The sequence below is a fragment of the Desmodus rotundus genome, chromosome 7 (assembly GCF_022682495.2).
Source record: "Desmodus rotundus isolate HL8 chromosome 7, HLdesRot8A.1, whole genome shotgun sequence".
In the NCBI taxonomy this organism is placed as follows: domain Eukaryota; kingdom Metazoa; phylum Chordata; class Mammalia; order Chiroptera; family Phyllostomidae; genus Desmodus; species Desmodus rotundus.
Genome location: NC_071393.1, coordinates 112,165,369 through 112,187,955, shown reverse-complemented (window position 1 = coordinate 112,187,955; position 22,587 = coordinate 112,165,369). Strand labels below are relative to the sequence as shown.

The 22,587-nt window shown below is 40.7% G+C and overlaps 1 protein-coding gene across 2 annotated transcripts in view; it reads left to right on the top strand.

The window, feature by feature from the left end:
• DCAF5 (DDB1 and CUL4 associated factor 5) overlaps nucleotides 1-22,587 on the top strand; it is a 114,107-nt gene that overhangs the window by 77,147 nt on the left and 14,373 nt on the right. For both annotated transcript variants that reach the window (XM_053927596.2, XM_024568316.4), the window contains one exon: nucleotides 4,888-4,954. In XM_053927596.2, coding sequence (XP_053783571.1) covers nucleotides 4,888-4,954 — 67 coding nt within the window. The remainder of the gene's footprint in view (nucleotides 1-4,887; nucleotides 4,955-22,587) is intronic.

The window sequence follows — 22,587 nt, the reverse complement described above, 5'->3', positions numbered from 1 at the left end:
TCCTGTTTACCCTTTTTCTCTGTATCACTTACCACCACCGGACACATACATATTCTTTTTATTTTTCCTCTACTCAGTTCACTCACATTATATATGTATATAATTCTTTTCCTCTTTCTACCCAATAAAATGTGAGTTAAACTTCATGCGGGTAGGGACAGGGTCTTTTCTGATCAATTCTGTATGTCTTTTCCTGTGCCCGGCACGTAATTGACATTTGATGAATATTTGTTTAATGAATGAAGGAACAGATTCATTTATTTCAGTCTCCCGCAGTCATTGTCCTGGGAAGCCAACTTTGAGTGCTGGAAGGGGCCCAGCAGACAACCATGACATAAATGAATTCCTCGGGGCAGTTTTGTGATTCCAGGGTGTGTGAGCACTTAAATGGTCTGACCAGACGGCAGCGGCTCAAGACCCTGTCCTTGGAATCATGCCAAACTGTTCCCTTGTGGTAGTTCCGAGAGGAAGAGAGGGTGAGGGGTTGCCCTTATCCCTGATAGGAAGCTTGGACATTGTATGCATTTTCTAAATATTTTAGGAGATGTTATATTAACTCCAAAAGGCCTTAACTCTGTGGGAGTTTTCTTCCTTCTAAGGCAGTCTTCTGAGTCAGCGTTCCATCTGGGAGTCCGTCCCCTTTTACCTTTTTCATGGCTTTCCCTGGGGAACAGCTGAGTGGGAAAGCGCTGATCCTTCACAATGAAATAGTAAAACCTCTGTAAGCCCACCCTTGGCTCACTCTTTTCTAATATTTATTTCTGTTTGTTTAGTTTGGGGGGGCGGGATAGCAGGAATTCTATATAAAGTTTTATAGCCTCTTTTAAACATGGAGCATGAAATGTCAAGCTATTGAATAATATATTACTTACACATATGCATATATATAAATTATTAGTGGACAGTTCTTTTATGTTATGTTTTATAAAAGAATTCCCCCTCCTCCCTGCACTGCATGTGTCTTAAGTTCGGTTCAGTTTTCAGGTGCAAGTAGTGTATCTGGAAATGTGGGAAGTAGTAGAGAGATGGACATGTGAGACAGGGAAAGGAAGGGTGCTTTAGTGAGCCAACTACAACTGCGGGCAGTTGGATTTGATCTTGAGGGGGTGGTGTATAGAAGACACACTTCAGAGTTACTCCACCTGGGACAAGGCAGCTGGGATATTGGTTGGATATTGGTCATTGGTTGAGCCTGCTCCCAAGAAATGTTCATTCTCTAGAGCAGCCTCCTAGGCTGTGGAGAAGCCTTCGGACAAAAAGACCTGGATGCTGGCAGTTGGAGATCCTGGGGAGCATACAGAGCAGTAAGGCGTGAGAAATGAATATGAACAGGCATCAAGGAGTGAGCTACACCGTACATTCTGCTCCGTTAAAACAGTAGTCTGCCTGAGCACCATCGTTTTATCTTGGCTCCTTTTCCCTCTTTTCACCACATCTTTCCCTGAGGCTGGCTCAGTGCTCACATCTATCTTGCCTTGCCTCTTGTGAATCACCAGGCACTTTTTTTCTCATAAAGGCACCTAGTGATTTCTGCTTCATGACATGGTAGTTGTGTACCTACATGCATATTTTCTACCTGATTTAAGCTCCTTGGGAACCCAGATATTACATTATATATCATTGTAAGCCCCAAGTGCCTGGTGCGTAAGTGCTTGGTTAAAATGAATCTTTCCCCCCAACTAGTAGGTGGTTTTGCCAAACTGGCTGTCAGAGCAAAGCCCTTGCGCTTCTGAATTCCAGCTTCTTAACTTCAGCCAGTGTAGCATTGTAAACTGCAGGGAGTTACTGGGTGGACACTCAGGTCAGAGCAATGAGGATTCCTCCTTTTTCTTTTCTTTTTTGGAAAAATTTTTAAGTGTTCAGTTTCATAGTATTGAGTACATTCACATTGTTAATAACCATCGCCACCACCCATCTCCAGAAGTGCTTCTTCTTGTAAAACTGAAACTCTGTACCATTGAGCACGAACTCTCCTCCCTCCCCTACCCCCAGCCGTTGGCAACCACGATTCTCCTTTTAGCCTCTGTGAATCTGACTACTGTGGGAACTCATAAGTGCACCCATACGGTTGGCCTTTTCGTGACTTTTTATTTCGCTTAGCATGATCTTCAAGATTCGTCCATGTTGTAGTGTGTGGCAGAATTTCCCTACCTTTCAAGGCTGAATAATAATCCATTGTATGGATAGACCACATTTTCTTTATACATTTCATCTGTTGATGGACATTTGGGTTGCTTTCACCTTTTGACTATTGTGAATAATGCTACTCTGAAAGAGGTGTAAAACTCTCAGAGAATTCTTTAAGGACCTGTTTTCTGTTTTGTTTTTGTTGTTTTTACAATTTATTTTTTTAATTCATTGATTTGAGAGAGACAGAGAGACAATGATTTGTTGTCCCACTTAATTATGCATTCATTGGTTCGTTCTTGCATGTGCCCTGACCAGGGATTGGACCCACAACCTTGCCGTATCAGGAAGATACTCCGACCAACTGAGCTATACAATATTTCTCCTAATGAGTGTGAGGTGGTGTTTCATTGTGGTTTTGATATGCATTTCCTTAATAATTAGTGATGTTGAGCATCTTTGCATGTGCTTATTGGCCATTTATATGTAGCCGTTGTATATTTCTTCTTTGGAAAAATGTCTCCGTCAAGTCCTTTGCTCATTGTTTTAATCAAGTGGGGGTTTTTTGTTGTTAAGGAAACTTGTTAATTGAAGTATAACAGGGTTAGTCCTTGAGTTTCCTTGCCTTCTACATATTTATGTAGTGATTTGTTAAGCAAGCATGGGCTGGCAGCTTAGGGACTTTCAGCTTTGAGCTGGCTTCTACCATTCCTTCACAGGGTTATCATAGAGTCTTAGAATTAAATGAGCCTCTGAGTGTCATAGTCTGTTCTGGCTGCTATAACAGTATACCACAGACTAGATGGCTTATAAACAATAGTAATTTCTTTCTCACAGTTCTGGAGGCTGGAAGCCCAAGATCAGGGTGCCAGCTTGTTTGGGCTGACTTCTCCCTATTTCCTCACATGCCAGAAGGGGGCTGGAAAGCTCTGTTGGGTTTTCTTTATAAGAATGCTAATCCCATTCATGAGGGCTCCACCTTCATGACTTAATAACCTCCCAAAGGTCTCACCTGATACCATTACATTGGGCATTAGGATTTCACATGGGAATTTGGAGGGGGACACATTCAGACCATAGGAGAAAGTGACCGTATGAGGAAACCGAACCAGTTCTTTTTGTGCTGAGCCCTACGAACAAGATTTTCATCATCTTTGAACGTGCATTATTATGTTTTGCCTCCTTTTCTCATGTATCTTGCAGACTGACAAATTGATTTTTCATGTTTGCAAAGTATTTAGTTAAAGTATTTACATTAGTCATGAGGTTGTGTATGTGTTGGACTTACACTTTTTGAAATTGTTCTTAAGAAACTTTTTTAGAAAACTAGAGGCCTTTCTTTTTCGAGGGAAATAAGCAGATGGGGCCAGAAGGCAGTTAGTAATGCTGACCTCCACTTAAAGTAAACCGCTTTTGTTAATCTTCGGAAATAAATAAGCTCTCAGAATTGCTCGCTGTTGCTGTTAGATAGTGTTTTTTAGTCCTAATTAGAATACACCTGGCCTACCGTCCTATCTTTCTGAGGTTAAGCAGTTCGAAGCTGCCACATACAAGGGGATTGCTTATGTCCCTGGCACTGACTTAACCCCGTGGTGGGGTTGGCAGTGGCTTCCTGTTCAAAGACGTCAGCTGACAGCAGGGAAGTTCAGATGCTTGGTCTTGCGTAAAAGTCTAGGAAGCTCTTTTTTTTCCTGCATTTAAACATTTTTGTTTTGAAAAATTGTGGTAAAATACATATAACAAAACCTACCATTATAACCATCTTCAAGTGCACAGTTCTTTGGCATTAAGTGAATTTACATGGTTGTGTAACTGTCATCACTTTCCATCTCCAGAATTTTTTTGTCTTCCCAAACTAAAGTCCATACCCATTGAACAGTAACGCCTTATTCCTCCCTCTCCCCAGTCCTTGGCAGCTAGCATTCTTTCTGTCTCTGAATTTGACTACTTTGGGTACCTCACATAAGTTGAATCATACAATATTTGCTTTTGTATGTAGCTTCTTTCATTTAGCATAATGTCTTCAAATTTCACCCATGTTGTAGTATATGTCAGAATTTCCTTTTTAATGTTGAATAATATTTCATTGTATGTATATACCACATTTTGTTCATTCATTCATTGATGGACATTCGGGTTGTTCCCACTTTTTGGCTATTGTGAACATTCTTCTATGAACTTTGGTGTAGGGATGTCTCAAGTCATTGCTTGCAAATTCTTTGATACATACTACGTAAGACTGCTGGGTCATATGGTAGTTATTATATGTTTAACTTTTTGAGAAATTGCCATACCGTGTTCCACAGTGGGTGCGCCATTATATATTTCCAACAGCAGTGCTAAAGGGTTCCAATTTCTCTATATCCTCACCAACACTTGTTTTCCATTTGTTTTTTGGTAATAGCCATTCTAATGTGTGTGAAGTGGTATCTCATTGTGGTATTGATGTTTATTTCCCTAATGATTAGTGATGTTGAACATCTTTTCATGTGTTTATTGGTCATTTGTATATTTTCTTTGGAGAAATGTCTGGTCAAGTCCTTCAACCATTTTGAATCAGGTTGGTTTGTTGCTAAATTTTAGCCAAGGAGCCTTTTGATTTGCAAATACTTTTAAGACAGTGTTTGCTGTGTGGTGTCTTATGAATATATCTCCATTTGTTTTGTTTATTTTAAAAAAAGCTTTCTCTGTATAGGTAAATAAATATAAATATATTATCAATCAGTTGATATATAAATAATAAATTTTTTGTCCCAACAGTATATCCTTTCAGGCTCCGATGACTTCAATCTGTACATGTGGAAAATTCCTGCAGATCCAGAAGCAGGTGAGTATATCCCCAGTATGAACGAAACTGCTGCTGATGTTGTGGCTCTACTGACCTTCGGCGTGCTGTGCTCTTAAAGGACAGATGTGTAGCAATAGAGGAAGATACTTCTCTTTCAACATAATAAGAAGTTTATCAGAAAAGTGACTGAAGGAAATTTTAAAATAAAAATTAGAAGCCAGATTTAACTATAACCTCATACATAACTATATCTGGCATACTGATGCTCAATTTTTTTTTCTTCTATAAATTTCTTAGACTTCGTAGATCCCCTTTATGTCCATTTTTCCCTCTCTTATTTCACACCTGGAATTTTTTATCTTGCTTTCATATGCTTTTCATTTATTGTTTATCTGCATGTTCCTGCTTATTACTTTACAAATAGTTGTTAGGGCCTCTTCCTTTGGCCTCCCTGGTGATGTTAACTAAAGTGAAATTTTCTTTGTTGACTGATGCATCTCTGGGGTTTGGCTGACCTTAGACATCAAAGAAATTAGGAGGAAATATTTCTGCATTTGCTCTACAAGTATTTGGGAAAAAAACCCTGCAGCTTTCCATAAATTTGGATCTAGGCCAGCTGAGGTTTCAAATAGCATGGATCATTCTTCTTTTTAAAAAATATACTTAGATTTTTAATGATTTGAGAAAGAGAGACATCAATTTGTTTTTCCGTTTACTTATGAATTCATTGGTTGATTCTTGTATGTGCCCTGACCTGGGGTTGAACTCACAGCCTTGGCTTATTGGAACTACACTCTAACCAACTGCGCTACCTGGCCAGGGCAGATCATTGTTTATTCTTAGTAATAGTTACCTCACAGGCTTAGTTACATTTTATACTAGTTGCTTTTTACTGGTAGAAAAATGTATATTTTTTATTCTTAGGACAGCTAAATATAGACATCTGCTCTGGGTTATACATGGTATCAAACTGGAAAATGGGCATTGGGAAAATTATAGAGGACTATACCAAATGTATATTGTACAGAGTATGTCTAGTGCTCAGTTTAGGGAAGTTGTTGGCTTGCCTGTTGCTGAATTAACAATATTGTTACCTACATTTGCCTTTCAAAACTTGTTGAGGCCACCTTTGGTGTAACTTCCCTATTGCTGTGATCTAGTTACTAAACACATTGCGAAAGGCTTTTCCCCTGCTGGAATTTGGAAAGCATGAGTGAATCAGCTTACCTTTGAAAGCACAACCAGATGGGGCAGCATCATCGATGTTCTAGCACTAGAGGTAGTTCTGCATTAAGTCTCCTGCCCCCATAAATTCTAGGTTGATAGCTGAGAAATAATCTTTGGGCTTAATTTTATCTCTTACCAGATCTTGAAAAGCTTTTAATTATTAAGTCAATATGTCTTTAAAATAGAAAGTGGATAACCCCCTTTCCTCCAAGACTGTTCTCTGGAATCTTTTTCATATTCATATGAAAAGAGAAGGGGAAAGAATTAGCAGTAGTATTGCTGATATTTTCCTCTTCCTGTTGATTTCTGTTCTGACGTAGGATATGAGCTGACTTTGTCAGTAGATGATTATGTAATCTCTGGATTGGCAAGCACCTGATAGCTGATTTAGCATTCCAACATTAAAACTGGGAAATGGGTACCTGGACTTCCCAAGGGTTATATAGGCACAACTGGTTTAAAGGAATCCATTTCTAGATTCTTAAATTCCATATGTATTTTTCCATAAAATCAACATTCCTAAGAAGTGACTAATTCTACTGTTCTACCTCCCATTCCCTTTGTCCTCTCACTTTACAGGAAAAAAACAACAACAACCAAAAATCAGAAAACCAAAAATACTCCACAAATTTCTGACTATTTGAATCTTAGCATGATGCATTGCCCTGAGGTGTAAAAACCAATAAGGTGCCAGAATATCTGAAGCATTCTTTAATCACAGAGCTAAAATTAACCCCTCGTATTTTCTCCCTTATCTTCTTATGAATTTATAACAAATTTCTTCTGTTTATATGTAATGTTTATATAAAACTTTACTAGAGGTTTATTTTGATCAATTATGTTCCAGTAATAATCGTAATGTTAACTCTATTCCAAGGCAAAAGTTTTAATAGTTTAAAGTTTTAAACTCTGCTGGGGTTAAAAGTTTTAAAAGTTTAAAGTTAGAAACCTTAAAGTCACAGTAAATAAAGAAAAATTTTAATTTGTATTTATATTTTTGTTGGTGAAACTATGATAGAGTTGTCATAAAAATTAGGTTGAAATTTTAAGGAGTAAAGTGGAAATATTATTTCAGGGACTAAAAAGGAGTAATGTAAAATTTTTATTGGAAAAAGAATATGTTAGACTTCAGATTCCACACGGTATAGACAGGAGCTCCCACTGCAATCGCTACAAATCAAATGACAGATGTCACATTTAAGATGTCAGAGAGCTAGAAGTGTGCTAGAAGAACTAAAGTTCTGAAAGGGAAGGAGAGCCCTTCCTAGCTGAGCATGAGGTGCTGGCCCTTTTCTTTCCTGGGCACATCTGTGCATAGGCTGCAGATTGGGCTGCCACAAACAGACTCTGCTGGGGGCAAAAGAAATCAGTGTTTGATGGCCATGTTTGCTTAGTGCTGGGGTTGCACTGGCAGCTAGGGGGCTGGGCCGGAAGGTAGAATGAAATCCCCACAGTAATATTGGGTTGGCCAAAAAGTCTGTTTGGTTTTTTCCAGAAAATAAGTGACACATTTTCGTTTTTACTCATAACTTGATTTGTATATTTTGAGTATGTTGGCTGGCTATCTTCCGTATGGTAGAATGTTAATTGTTCTCAGTCGATGCCTTGATTTGATTGTTATGAACTTCAACTGGCTACCCAACCGTGTAGAATTGTCCAGCAAGAAATCTCTAGCATGAAACTTCACAAACCACTTTTGACACGTTCAATCAGTCACAGCACTTTCTCCATACACTGCACAAGTTTTTTTGGCATTTCAGTTGCATTTTTACCTTTCTTGAAGTAATAGAGCACAATATGCCAGAAATAGTGCGTATTTTCTTCCATTTTCAGTATTAAAATGACTACACAAAAATTCACCAATTTTGATGTTTTTTTTTAATGCACTGATATGACAGCTGTCACAATACAATCTAACAAAATTGTTTTTGAATGAAGTTAAAGATAACTAAGCACTAACTAGAGCCATCTTATGGGGAAAAACCAAACAAATTTTTTGGCCAACACAATACAATGTTTAGGAGCCAATCCCACAGGGCGTTGGTCAGGTTTTGACCCTACATGGAAAAGAAGGATAAAGGGCAAAGCTTAAAAACTCCAAAGGACAAAACATTCTGAACAGAGGAGAATAAAGACTTGCCAGACTTTGCATCAAAAGCCCAAAAGGGCTGCACTTGAGAACGGGGTTGGACCAGAGAGGTGAAATATCCTGCCATCTCCTGGTGCTTAGGGCACAGACTCCAATTAGAGGAAGAGAGCTGTCATAAACACTCCACAGGTCTTACCTTTGAAATCAAAAGGGGACTTATTGCAGCTAAAGAAGCAACCCATCCCTGACCTAGTTCCTACTGATTGGATTGAAGATGATCAGCTGTTTACCTTATTTTCTCAAGAATGGAATGGGTAACTGCTGTATGGAGGAAGTCAACTTTAGTCTGTGTAATTAGTCTGCTAGGGCTTCAAAAACAAAACCCCACAGACTGGGTGACTTAAAAAACAGAAGTGTATTTTCTCACAGTTCTGGAGGCTAGAAGTCCAAGATCAAGATGCTGGCAAATTTGATTTCTCCTGAGGGTTCTCCTTGGCTTGCATCGCGCTGTATTCTCACGTGGCCTTTTCTCTGTGCATACAAATCCCTGGTGTCCCATCCTCCTCTTAGGAGGTCACCAGTATTATTGGTTTAGAATCCTACCTTTATGACTTAATTTAACCTTAATTACATCCTTAAATGCTCCATCTTCAACTACAGTCACATTGGGGGTTAGGGCTTCAACATATGAATTTGGAGGGGACAGCTCAGTATTATTCTTATACTCATTGTCCAAAAACAGTAAAAAATTATGAGACATGAAAATGTGGCCAGTAATCAAGAGAAAAAAATCAGTAGACGCCAACCCACAATTTTAGGCAGATATTTAAATTAACAGACACAGACTTTGAATACTATGTATATGATAAAGAAAATAGAAAAACAATGGGCTAAATTGATGAAAAGATGGAGAGCTTCAACAGAATTAGAATTTATTTAGGGAAAAAAATGTAGACATTCTAAAACTGAAATGTCTAAAGCTAAGAATTTATTGGATGTGTTTAACATACAGAGGACAGGTTTGGTGGTGAATAGAAGACAAGCCAATAAAAGATAACCAAACTGTAGGACAAAGGCATTTTTTAAAGAAATTGTAGAATGTTGACATAACCATTTAGGAGCTCTCAGTGAATTAATGCATCTAGATATTGAACACCTACAGTGGAGTACATCACAGAACGAGAGACCATTTGACACTGTGTGCCTCCTGGTGGAGAAACAGCACCACCCCTAGTCTTGTAAAATAAACCAACCTGAATCTGATCAGACCTCAGGACCCACCTTTCAATTTGCATAAAGTACAGAAGTCAAGAGGCGTATGGTACTGTTTTGTGACAATACAATCCACAAAATCCAACTGTCAGACCCATGTTCTTCAACAGAAATGGAAAAGAAGGATGGATGGGAAGAAACCTATTGTTTAAGACACTTAAGAGGCATATCAAAATAAAAAACAGGCAAAACTGAAGTACTTAGGAATGCACACCTGGATATATAAAATAGTGTTAAAAAGCAGAGAAGTGAGTAATACAGAAGTCAGGATAATGCTTACTTTAGGGGGACGGAAAGGGTTTTAATTGGAATGCGGCACATGGGGCGTCTGAATGGCCAGGGTGTTAGTTATGAGAATGTTCACCCCATAAAACCTCATTAAGCTATACATTTATGCTTGTTTCCAAATCTCTTTAAAATTCCTCAAATGAAAAAAAAATTAGAAAAGTTAGTTAATAACCATGGTCAAAGAATAAGTCACAATAGAAATAACATTTTCTTAACAAAAATGAGACACGACAGGTGTTCAAGTACTGCATGGGTGTCAGGCCCACGTCAGGGGTTTCCACAATTTTCACGTGCCCACCCCCACAGTTATTTTCTGTTACAATTTACCTATTAAAAGTATATGTTAAAGTAAACTTTGAGAAATAACTTAAACCTCTGCTAAGATAGGGTGCTTGTTGCCCCAAGGTAACTCCAGTGATTAGAAAGTTTTCCCCTTCTGCAGTCTTTCTGAGTGGTGGCTTACTGAGAAGGGCCTTATCATTTCTTCCTCCAATAGCCTTTTACTCATTTGAAGGTAGCACTCAGATTCCCTTCTCCATCTCCTCCAGAGATAGCAGCCCCAAGTTTATTTAGCGGTACTTCAAAAAAAAGGATGTCAGTTTCCTAGATATACTGGTTTTTCTCCTAGATTTGTTCTACCTCTGTTTAAGGACTAACTGCGTAAGTTCAACAGATGTAGACTGACTAGACCAGAGAAAGTCTTTGGTTCCTTGGTAATTAAGTGTGCCTCATGGCGTTCCAGAAAGTACACTCGGGATCACATAAGCTGTTTTTGGAAGTCACGGAACCCATGACCGCTCATACGTAGAGTTGGCTGGAAACCCACTGGTTTCCACATGGGCAGTGGTTGGTCCTGGATCCCCATCCTCTACTTGGTGCTTGGCTTTCATTGTACACAAGGGTAGGACCTTATGATTATCTTTCTTGTTAGATTCACTAACTGGTAGTTGAAGGGTTTGTTTTCTTTGTATTACCCTTAAAATTACACTGTCAGTCTATTACAGTAAGGCTGTCTCTTTGATCATCATCTTGCTCTGCATGTAACCAAAGTACCTTTTGGGATTATTTTTAGCAAACCTTTGCTCAATTGAGGATTCAGCCTTCCTGTCACTATTTTGACAACTTACCCACATTTCTATTCTTTTTTCTTGTTCATATATTTTTTCTATCCTTGTTTTTTTTTTAATTTCTTTTATTATTTTTATAGTTAATTATTGTATTTTTGTTACTAAAGTAATACAGGTACATAAATTTTAAATAACATACAAAGCTTATTTTTTAAAAATGCAACAGTTTCTTTTTCTTCCTATAACATACACATAATATTTTTGAATTTTCAGTTCTGGCCATTGTCAATTGGCTTTCTACCATTGAAATCAGCCAGTTCCTCTGAATAGGAATCTTTGATCTCTATCAGGAGTGTATTTACCTGGCAGTTGAATTATGGTACCAAGAGCCAGCTAGGGGAATAGAACTATGGATCTCACATCTATACACAGGTTTTTGTTCAGTCCCACCCCCAGCTGTGCCTGTTGTTCCCAGTCCAAAACCTCTTTCAGTTGGCAACCAACCACTACACCTCTTTGTGTGTAGGGAAGGGGTAGTTTCCTGGCCTTGTGTGCTGGGGGAGGGGTGTGGGGTGCTCTACCCGCAGGATCCCCCTGCCCCCCAGCCGCCACGGATGAGAATAAGTCTACCAAGACATGACCTGCTTGGGGAGGAAAGGTGGCCGGCTGATCTCTGAAAGGAGAAGGGCCAGGAGCCTATTCCTCAATGGACTTTTATTGGGTTTATTTGCATAGGAATACAGGGTGTATGTGTAAAGCTCATCAATCATGCAGGCAGTAATGATCAAACAATAGATAACATTCAAAGGACTATGAGGGCTTATTTTGAGGCAGGGTCAGATAGTTAAAGGGCCATAAAACTTTGGGGAACAAACTCATTACTGCTTGGACCCTTATCGGTTTAAAGTGAGGGTATTAGCAAAGTAGGTTTCACAGGATTTTATGCATTCCTTCTTAGGCCTGATTGCCCCAGAACCCACCCTTTCCAGCACAGGGCCGCACCCACCTCCAGCATTGTTTCAGGCTTAAGTCAGGCAGGGGAAGTAAGGCAGCCAAGAGATTAGGAGACTTCTTGCAGACAGAATGAGAACTCAGGCTATGTCAAAGCTGAGGACCGAGGGTCCATCACTCCCTTTTTCTGTAGCCCCCCCCCCCCAAGTCCTTCCCTGAGGGCCCCCTCGTGACCGTGCCCGTCTTAGGTCATCCCCTCCTTTGAGGAATCTTACCCGTCATTGGCTTACCGGTCATCCACTGGGGACCAGGCAAGGTGAAGTAAAGGGGGCAGAGGCAGCGCCCCTGCCAGGGAGATATGCTTTGTCTCCTTTGGGGCTTCTTTTTGGTCCCAAGGTCTCTCACTCAGCCTTAGCCATAGGGGGTTACAGCTTCTGAAACCAGGCAGGGTGGGATGGTGAAACTGCTTATACAGGCTTTCACTAATCCTGTTTACAGCCCTACTATTCATCCTGGCTTCAGGGATACTTAGCACTTATCATTTTTATACATAATCTCTCTGTTTTTCAATGTTGGCAATTCATAGTTCAAAAAATATTCGGCAAGGTTCAGCAAGCCAAACATAACATATGAGGGTTAGATGTAGCTCTTGGATTCTACCTTTGAATGCTTAGATGATGAAAAGTCTGTCGGGAAATTTCTAATCTAATCTGTCTCTTTGGCATAAACAATATGGAATGAGGCTGAGTTTGCTCTCTAGGCACGCCAGTTGAACCTAAGATACTAAGGCAGTCTACTAAGGGGAAAGTGGTTTGCTGTTATAAGCCTTAATTGCATAATCAGATGACAAGCAATCAACATATATTGAATGCCTGCTGTGTGCTTCATAGTGTATGCCAAATGCTGAGAGAACTATATGGAGAGAAGTCCTAAGTGGGAGCCAAAAGCAAGGGCGTCTTTTTCTTCTTCACCCTTCTGTTCAGAAAGACTGACAGTCACTGGGGGGATTTTTTTTTTTTTTTTTGCTACACACACTCCGGAGGGATGAAATTTATTGATTATATAAACAGAAGAGGGATGAAATGTGTTTATTATGTAAATGATACTGACTTAAAGAATTGGCTAAGTAATTCTCATTGAGTACCTGGTGGGCCGAGAAAATCATTTTGAGAAGTAAGATCTAAAACCCATCGTACAACTTCCTACCTGACAAGATTAGGCTGGCTATTTTAGTTGATGTCAAATAAGTTACTGTATTTTTCATATTATAAGATGCACTTCCCTCCCAAATTTGGGAGGAAAATGGGGGTGTGTCTTAAAGTCTGCATGTAGCTTACCTGGCTCACGGGGTGGGGGCGGGGGACAGTGAAGCGGGGTTTTTTTTCCTATGTTCCTCTAAAACCTAGGTGCGTCTTATGGTCCAAAAAACAGGGTATTTCTAAAAACATCTTTAAAAATTAGAGGAAAGAATAGAACTGCCAATTTTGCTGTGGCAAAGAAAAAACCCATCAGAATGTGTTTCACGGCTCTGAAGTAGGTAGGAAGAGCATCTGTTTTTATGTGATAATTCTGAAAGTAAAATAAATAGATCGCCTGTGATGTATAGAGTCAGTGTGGTGTATTGGAAGGAGCACTAGGCTTAAAGTCGCACCTGGTTTCAAGTCCAGTGCTGCCCAGCCAACCAACTAGTTGATTCAGTGATTCAGTCTAGGCAGGTTATGTAACAGCAGTTGTCTGAGCCTCAGTTTCTTCCGTAAAATTGCCTCTGTCCCCACTACCTCAACTCATGAGATGATTTAACAGTCTTAGAAACTTTCTGGAAATTGTCCGCTTTCAAATGTAAGACATTGTTATTGTTAAGTATATAATAAGACCGGGGCCAATAGATCCATATTTCCAAAGCATTTTCTCCCTACTAACTTAGGATGGAAGTAATGGATTTGGCAACGTGTGGTGGAGATGGGTTTCTCTGGAAAGTATTCATATTGCCTTCTCCTTCCCATTCCCCTTATTCTTGTTGGGAAGGGCTTTAGGGTTTTCATAGACTTGCTTCCCCGGAGACGAGCCTCTACTCAAAGGCTTTCCTATTTATGGAAAGAACCATGGTGTAATTGAGTTGGTAGGCCTGGATTTAAATTCCTGATCTACCCGGCCTGGTGTGGCTCAGCAGTTGAGTGCCAGCCTGCAAATCAAAGGGTCACCGGTTTGATTCCCAGTCAGGGCACATGCCTGGGTTACAGGCTGGGTCCCCAGTGGCAGGTGTGTGAGAGGCAACCGTACATTGATGCTTCTCTCCCTCTCTTTCTCCCTCCCTTTCTCTCTCTCTAAAAAATAAATAAATAAAATCTTTTTTAAAAAAATCCTGATCCACTCATCTTCTCGTTGCAGGCTTTGGAAAAAATTATTTAATCTTGCCAAACTTCTGTTTCTTCGCCTGTAAAATAAGAATATTAATAATACCAATAGTAATGTCTACCTTCTTAGGGATATTGTGAGGGTACTCAGTAGCCACACAGTGACTGTTATTCCTCATTAAGAAAACTTCTCCCTTTTAACTTCCTTCTGAAAAACTCCTTAGACCAAGACACTGTCTTTCTCTGGTGCCTTCTGGTCAGTTATGTTGTTTTTGTATGAAAGTTGCTCTCCACTCTAGTTTAAGAGGGGGGAAGTTATATGACAAATGTTTCCCTGAATGGAGGGCAAAATGTGCAGTTTCACTGCTAAGTCACTGCAGCCACCTCCACTGCCAGTATGCTGGAAGCAGCTGTAAGTGCATTTTCGGGGGGCCTGCATGTGTGCGCATGCTCTGTTTCTGCCCCATTCTCTACACATGCGCTGAATTTCAGACAGTTAGGCCTGGCACCTGCTTTTCCCCCGTGTAATTAGAAGAACAACTGTTTTTAATTGGTACAAGTAGTTGGTTGCAAACACATGTGAAGTACAGATGATGAAAGAAGAACTTAGCATAATTGACTTTTTGCGCAATTAAGTGTTGCTGTCTGTGGAGCTTTTTGAGCTTTACTAACAGCACTGGCCATCCCATCTGGCTTTTCTTAACTCTTAAGTGGTTCGTGATCCCCAGGAGACAGCCACCGCTCCTGTCTTGTCAATACCCTGATTGTGCTTCTCTTTATGGTTTCAAACTTGGAGACCTTGGGATTGTTCACTTGGGCCTTTTGAAATTGCTAAAGGGTGTTTAGGCAACTCTTTTAGAGACAGCAAGGAAAAGAGTAGTCCCTTGACTCTTTTTTTTTTTAAAGATTTTATTTGTTTTTCAGAGAGAGAGGGGGGAAGGGAGGGAGAAAGAGGGGGAGAGAAACATCGATTGGTTGCCTCTTGTACACAGCCTGGGTATGTGCCCTGACCAGGAATTGAACCAGTGACCTTTTGCTTTGCAAGACAGTGCCCAACCAACTGAGTCACACTGGTCAGGGCTAGTCCCTTGACTCTTTTTTTTTTATTATATTTTATTAATGATGCTATTACAGTTGTCCTGATTTTTAACCCTTTGCCTGCCTCCACCCAGCACCCACTTCCTCAGGCAATCCCCCACCATTGTTCATTTTTTAAACTTTTTTTTTATTGTTATTCAGTTACGCTTGTCCCCATTGCCCCCCACCCCAGGGCTCTCCCCTGCCCCATCCAACCCCTTCTCCCAAAGACAGTCCCCACCCCATTATCCTTATCCATGGGTCCTTTGCACATCATGTTCCCCTCCTTCCCCCTTTTTCCCCCCACCTCTGGTCACTGTCAGTTTGCTCTTTATTTCCATGTCTCTGGTTCTCTTTTGCTCGTTTGTTTGTTTTGTTGATTAGGTTCCCCTTATAGAAGAGATCGTATGGTATTTGTCTTTCATTGCCTGGCTTATTTCACTAGCATAATGCTCTCCAGTTCCATCCATGCTGTCACAAAGGGTGGGAGTTCTTTCTCTCTGCTGTGTAGTGTTCCACTGGGTAAATGTACCACAGTTTTTTGATCCATTATTTTACTGATGGGCACTTAGGCTTTTTCCAGCATTTGGCTATTGTAGGTAACGCTGCTATGAACATAGGGGTGCATAGGTTCTTTTCAATTAGTGTCGCAGGATTCTTAGGGTATAATCCCAGCAGTGGAATCGCTGGATCGAAAGGGAGTTCCATTTTTAGGTTTTTGAGGAAATTCCATACTGTTTTCCACAGTGGCTGCACCAGTCTGCAATCCCACCAACAGTACACTAGGGTTCCCTTTTCTCCACAACCTCACCAGCACTTGTTTGTATTGGTACTTCTTAATCCCCTCAGCTCTTCACCCATTTCCCAGCAGTCCCCTCCCCTCTGACAACCATCAAAACACTCTGTATCCATGATTCTGTCTCTGTTCTTCTTGTTTGCTTAGTTTTTCAGATTCAATTGTTGATAGATATGTATTTTTTGCCATTTTATTGTTCATAGTTTTGATCTTCTTTTTCTTAAGTAAGTCCCTTTGATATTTCATATAATAATGGTTTGGTTGTGATGAGGAACTCCGTTATAGTTTTTTCTTGTCTGGGAAGTTCTTTATCTGCCCTTTGATTCTGAATGATAGCTTTGCTGGGTAGAGCAATCTTGGCTGTAGGTCCCTCCTTTTCATGACTTTGAATATTTCTTGCCAATCCCTTCTAGCCTGCAAAGTTTCTTTTGAGAAACTTCGATAATTTCTCAAAATCAGCTGATAGTCTTATGGGAACTCCCCTGTGGGTAACTAACTTCTTTACTCGTGCTGCTTATAAGATTCTCTCTTTAAGATTTAGATTCTTGCTGCTTAAGATTCTCTGTGCTTCCTGGACTTGCATGTGTATTTCCTTCACCAAATTAGGGAAGTTTTCTTTCATTATTTTTTTCAAATAGTTTTCCAATTTCTTGCTCTTTCTGTTTCCCCTGTGAGGCGAATGTTGACCTCTTGAAGTTGTCCCAAGGGTGTTTATACTATCCTCATTTCTTTGGATTCTTTTTTCTTTTTGTTGTTCTGCATTGTTGTTTTTTGCTTCTTTATGTTCCAAATCACTGATTGATTCTCAGCTTCATCCACTCTACTGTTGTTTCCATGGAAATTGTTATTTATTCAATTAGTGTATCCTTTGTTTCTGACAGGGTCTTTTTTATGCTGCTGAGGTCCTCACTAATTTCCTTGAGTATCCTCATAACCAGTTTGAACTCTGCATCTGATAGATTGATTGCCTAGCTCCATTTCATTTAGCTCTTTTTCTGGAGTTTTGATCTGATCTTTCATTTGGGTCATGTTTCTTTGTCTCCTCAATTTGACAGCCTCCCTGTGTTTGTTTCTGTGCATTAGATAGAGCTGCTTTTGCCTCTGTGTCTTGATAGTGTGGCCTAATGTAGTAGATGTCTCGTAGGGTCCAGTGGCACAGCCTCCCTGTCACCCAAACTGGGTACTCAAGGTGCACCCTTTGTGTGGACTGAGTAAACCCTCCTCTTATAGTTGAGCCTTGGTTGCTGTTGGCAGATCAATGAGAGGGATTTACCCAGGCCGGTCAGCTGCAAGGATTGGCTATGACCACAGACCACCAACCTCCGCCCTCCATGGAGGATCAGCTCTGCAGGTGGTGCTCCAACATGGTTGGTAGCTGTCCGCTGAGTGTGAAGGCTCTGGGATTTCCCAGGTTGTGCAGACCAAGGTCAGCCTCTACCTGTGTGTTGCCTAGGGCCACCCTGCCTGAGGTATAAAGCCATGTGATATGGCTGCCACTTGTGCTGGGCTTGGAGATTCCCAGGTGAAGTCAAGCTGTGAATCTAATCTGGCTGCTGCTAGTGCAGGGCCTGGGGCTCACTGAGGCCAGTTGTTGCTTGTTTGAGAGGGTTTAGGAAGCAGGGGTGGGTGTCTAACCCTTTGGCATCTCTGGGCCACACTGTGAGAAAAAGAGTTGTGTTGGGCCACACATTAAATACACAAACACTAATGGAAACTGATGGGCAAATAAAAGGTTTTAAGTAAATTTACAATTTGTGTTGGGCTGCATTCATAGCCATCCTGGGCCACATTCAGGCCAGGGGTTGGATACCCCGTATGTGAAGCGTGAGCCTAGACGAACCATTCATATGGAAAGGCAGCTTGGGTGGGGCAAAGTCTCTAGGGATCTCCAAGACAGGTCCAACAGTGTCAGCCAGGTTGATGGAGTCTCAGATATGACACCAGCTTGCCAGCTTTGTTGGGGAAGGGTTTAGCAAAGGACAATGGCCTCTGCTCGCCCCAATGCCAGACACTTCAGTCCCTCCCTGTATGCCACTGGTGCCTTTGAAGCTGCTACCCTGGTGCTGAAGCTCAGAGGGAGTGGGTCTGAGTAGGTGAGTCTGGGTGTGGTTTCTTTAAGAGGAACCGCTTGAGGCTTCAGCAGTTTCTTTCACCTCCTCAATCCCCACTGTTTTTTTGCAGCCAGAAGTTGTGGGGACTTATCTTCCTGGCACTGGAACTCTGGGATGGGGGGCCTGGTGTGGGGCTGGGACTCATTGCTACCAAGATATCCCTCCCAAATTTTTATTCACCACACGTGGGTGAGGGACCAGCCCCTTCCAAATCTGTGCCCCATCATACCAGTCTAGATAGATGTGGTTTCTTTAATTCCATAGTTGCCAGACTTCTGTTCAACTCGATTTCTGGTGGTTCTGAGTGATGGCTGTTCTATATTTTGGCTGTAATTTTGATGTGGTTGTGAGAAGTGGTGAGCCGTGTCTGCCTATGCCGCCATCTTGACTGGAAGTAGCCACTAGTCCCTTGACTCTTAAAACGGTAGATTCTTAATTCTGCCAGTGGATTTAGGAATGAAGTAGATTAATTGCCTTAAGATTACTTACCAAACCTCATTTTGGTAGATAATAGCTTTTGCCTTCTCATTCAAGACTTGTTTGAAAGAAAATGATGAGGGCATCTACTTCCATTTGTTTATTTACTGAGAGGAACCTAGTGAACAAAAACTAATGAGCACAATAGAACCAGAGGCGTGGAAACATGGAGCAGTCTGACAGCTGCCTGAGGAGAGGGGGCAGGGGGGTAATGATGGGAAGAAGGGGGAGGGACTAGTCAAAGAGCATGTATGAATGACCCATGGACATGGACAACAGGGTGGGGACTGACTGGGAGTGGGGCATAGACTAGGAGGCGGAGGAGGGCAAAGAGGGAAAAATTGGGACAACTGTAATAAAACAATAAAATATTTTTTAAAAAGACATTATGCAAAGTTGTATGGGCAATTGGAAGGTAAACACTTTTTTGCCCTCAAAGAACTTCCAATGTAACATGGATGAGAAAAGTGTATGTGTGTATGGTATTCTAAATTTAAAAATGTGTTCCAAGGCCCATAAAAAAGATAGGGCTTGAAAAGATTTTGGATATCAGTAAAGTTTTCATGGAATTAGTATTTCAGAGGACTGTGAAGCATGGGTAGGATCTTAGCCCCTTTATTTCTCTATTCTCACTATAGTAAAAATGCTAGCAAGAAAGGGGGAGAAGGAGGGAGAGAGAAAAAGGATGGATGGAAGGAGGAAGGAAAGGGCCTTCGAAATGGTCAGCAGAAAGGTGGAGAAAGAGAAACACTTAGAAAGATATTCCACATGTTGGGTAAGAGCCCACTAATAGAGTCTGGGTTTTTTCCTGTGTGCTTGTATTGCACAGTCTATTACTCTCACATCTTTTCATTCATTCATCAAATATTGGGTTGGCCAAAAAGTCTATTTGGTTTTCCCATAAAATAGAAGACAGATTTTTCATTTTCACCAATAACTTTATTGATTTGGATATTTTGAGTATGTTGACTATCTCCCACTATTGGCTTCTAGTGAATAGAGGACAGGGGTGCCGCTAAACGTCTTGTAATGCATAAGACAGCCCCACAGCAAAGAGCTATTTGTCCAAAATGTCAGTAGGGCCAAGAAACTTTGCAAACCATTTTTGACACATTGGATCAGTCACAGCACCCTCTCCATACACTGCACAAAATTATTTTTGCATTTTATTTACATTTTTACCTTTCTTGAAATAATAAAGCATAGCCCTGGCTGGTGTGGCTGAGTGGATTGAGCGCCAGCCTGCCACCTTGATTCCCAGTCAGGGTGCATGCCTGGGTTGTAGGCCAGCTCCCCGGTTGGGTGTGTGGGAATAACAGCTGATCAATGTATCTCTCACACATTGCTGTTTCTCTCCCTCCCTTCCCTTCTCTCTAAAAGTAAATAAATGAAATCTTTAAAAATAATAATAAACCATAATACGCAGAAATGTTGCATATCTTCCATCTTCAATATTAAAATGGCTATACAAAAATTCACCAATTTTGTAAGTTTTTTTTTTTAATGCACACTGATATGACAGCTGTCACAACATAATCTAACAAAATTGTTTTGAATGAAGTTAAAGACAACTAAGCACTACTAGGGACAAGTAAGCAATACAGAAAAAAGTAGACAAACTTTTTGGCCAACCCAATAGTTATTGAAAACCCAAATGATGAGCACTATTAGGCTTGGGGTACAGCAGCGGAACAAAAGGCCCTGCCAACATGGAGCTTAAGCACTCTAGAGCAGAAAACAGACAATGAACAATACACACAATAAATTACAGACTATGTGTAAAAAGTTAGAAGTACTATGGAAAAGGAAACGTAGAACAAAATAAGGGGGATAGGAAGTGGCATTTGGGGCGGTGATCAGGGAAATGCAATTTTAGAAAGGATTTTCAGTATAGACCTCATTGAGAAGGTCACATTAGTTAGCTATGTAGAAATCTGGGAGAAGAACATTTCAGGTAAAACCAGTACAAAGGCTCTAAAGTAGAAATGTGCCTGGTGTATATGAGAAACAGGGAAATCAATGTGTTGAAGCAGAGGGAGGGAGGAGGAGAGTGGTAGGGGTTGAAGTACAGAGTAAGTGGGGCACAGGAGTGTCTAGTCATATAGGCTCTTACTGTGAGTGAAATGGAGAGCCGTTGGAGAATTCTGAGTTGAGTGACATGATCCGACTTATTTTAACAGCATCACTCCAGCTACTGAGTTGAAGGTAGATGGCAGGAACAGGGCTGCCAAAGATAGAAATGAGGAGAACTAGCAGGAGAGTCCCATAATAACAGTTGTGTCATGATGGTGGCTTGAACCAAGGTAGTGAAGGTTGGAGTCTAGATATACTTTGGAGGTAAAACCATCAGGTTTGAGAAATTAGATTGGGGGAGACGGAGAGCAGTGTCCTGTTCTGTAGCCCCAAGTGCCATTGAGGACCACTTTGTAGCATGATTGATAAGATGCTGTTAGACTAAGGCATCAGGAAATCATGACCAGGGTGCTTTTAAATTTTGAGTTGAAAACAGTCATTCTTGGAGGTCTTTGTTGAAGCAAGTTAAATTGAGAAAGACAGAAGTAACAAGTTGGCAAGAAATGAGAGTGGTGTCCTGACCCTTGAGAAGCCGGAGGGGACAGCTCTCTGGCTGAATGTTGTGAAAGAGGAGCACAGGTAAAGAAGGGAAGGGAAATGAGGACCTATGCACTTAGCCCCTTGTCTTCTCTGGGGGATCATTTGTCCTTGGCTTTTTAGAAAGGTCTTTTTCAGGGTTCTAAGCAAGGAGTTTCCTCTGAGTCCCACATGTTTCCTGGGATTCCCCTAAAGTAGTGAGTGAGTCAGTCATTGATGCTGGAATCTTACCAGATGACCTCAAAATGTTATTTTCTGAGGTTTTGCAGTAGAGTGGGTGATGTGATTTATAGCCTTCCCCAGCTCCCTTGCATCCCTTCTGAACCAAAGGAAAGATGGAGATAAGGGAACTTTGGCCTAAACTTATTAAAGAAACCTGAAAAGTAGTGCTAACATCTTTGGCTTAGCCAGACAAACAGATGGCCCAGAGAAATGACCATTGGTTTGTACAGAACTGTATAAATAATTTATAGCTCAAGTATAAATAAGGTCCTTTATCCTGGGCATGTGCTGTTTTATTCATTGGTACTCGTTATTAGTGATTAGGTCATGGCTTCATTCGGTAAACCATGGGGTGAGGTTGATCCTTGCCAGGCCCCTCACCTACAGTCTTAGGGATGATCCTCAAGTGAGTATATAGGTTATTTGGTTTTTGGAAGAAATAACCCCTACCTTACTTCTTCCAGCTTGATCCTTCTGCTGATGGGCAGGGTCTGGCTAAGTAATGGAGGAGAGTAGCTCCCAAGTTCTTACTGATACTGGCATTTTGACTTTAGCCATTTCAGAATAAGGATATTTGTCTATCTGATTACTAAAATCTTCAGGACTGATAAAAGTTGATTCTTTAAAAGTCGTTGTATCTAAACTGTATAGCAGCAGCTGTATTCAATCAGTTGAAACCTGGAAACCAGGAAAGGAACTATAGAGAACTTCTCTGAAGCCCTTTCATTGCTGTGATTTGTGTATATAGCCTTGGTTACCTTCAACAAATGAAGTAATAATTCTTCCTGTGCCTGTTTACACGATGAGTCTCTTAGTTCTACTGGCTTCCTCCTCTTTTTCAATTTCCTGGTTACCACTTTGGGTGGGAAAAAGGAGAAAAGACCTTATATTAAAGTTGCTACCAAGAAGAGAAACCAGATAAGGTCACAGTGCATGAAAGAGCAATAGAAACAAAGTTTTTCCGTGGTCTGGAATTTTCAAGCATTGATACCCTTTAACTGTTCTTGAGATCTGAAAGTTACTGTAATTGTATTCCAAGTAACCTTTGACAGAAAGGTTGGTTCAGTTGATAAACTTTAGTTCTGTTGTAACTGATTCTTTAAGACATAAGACCCTCTATCTACCTTCCTT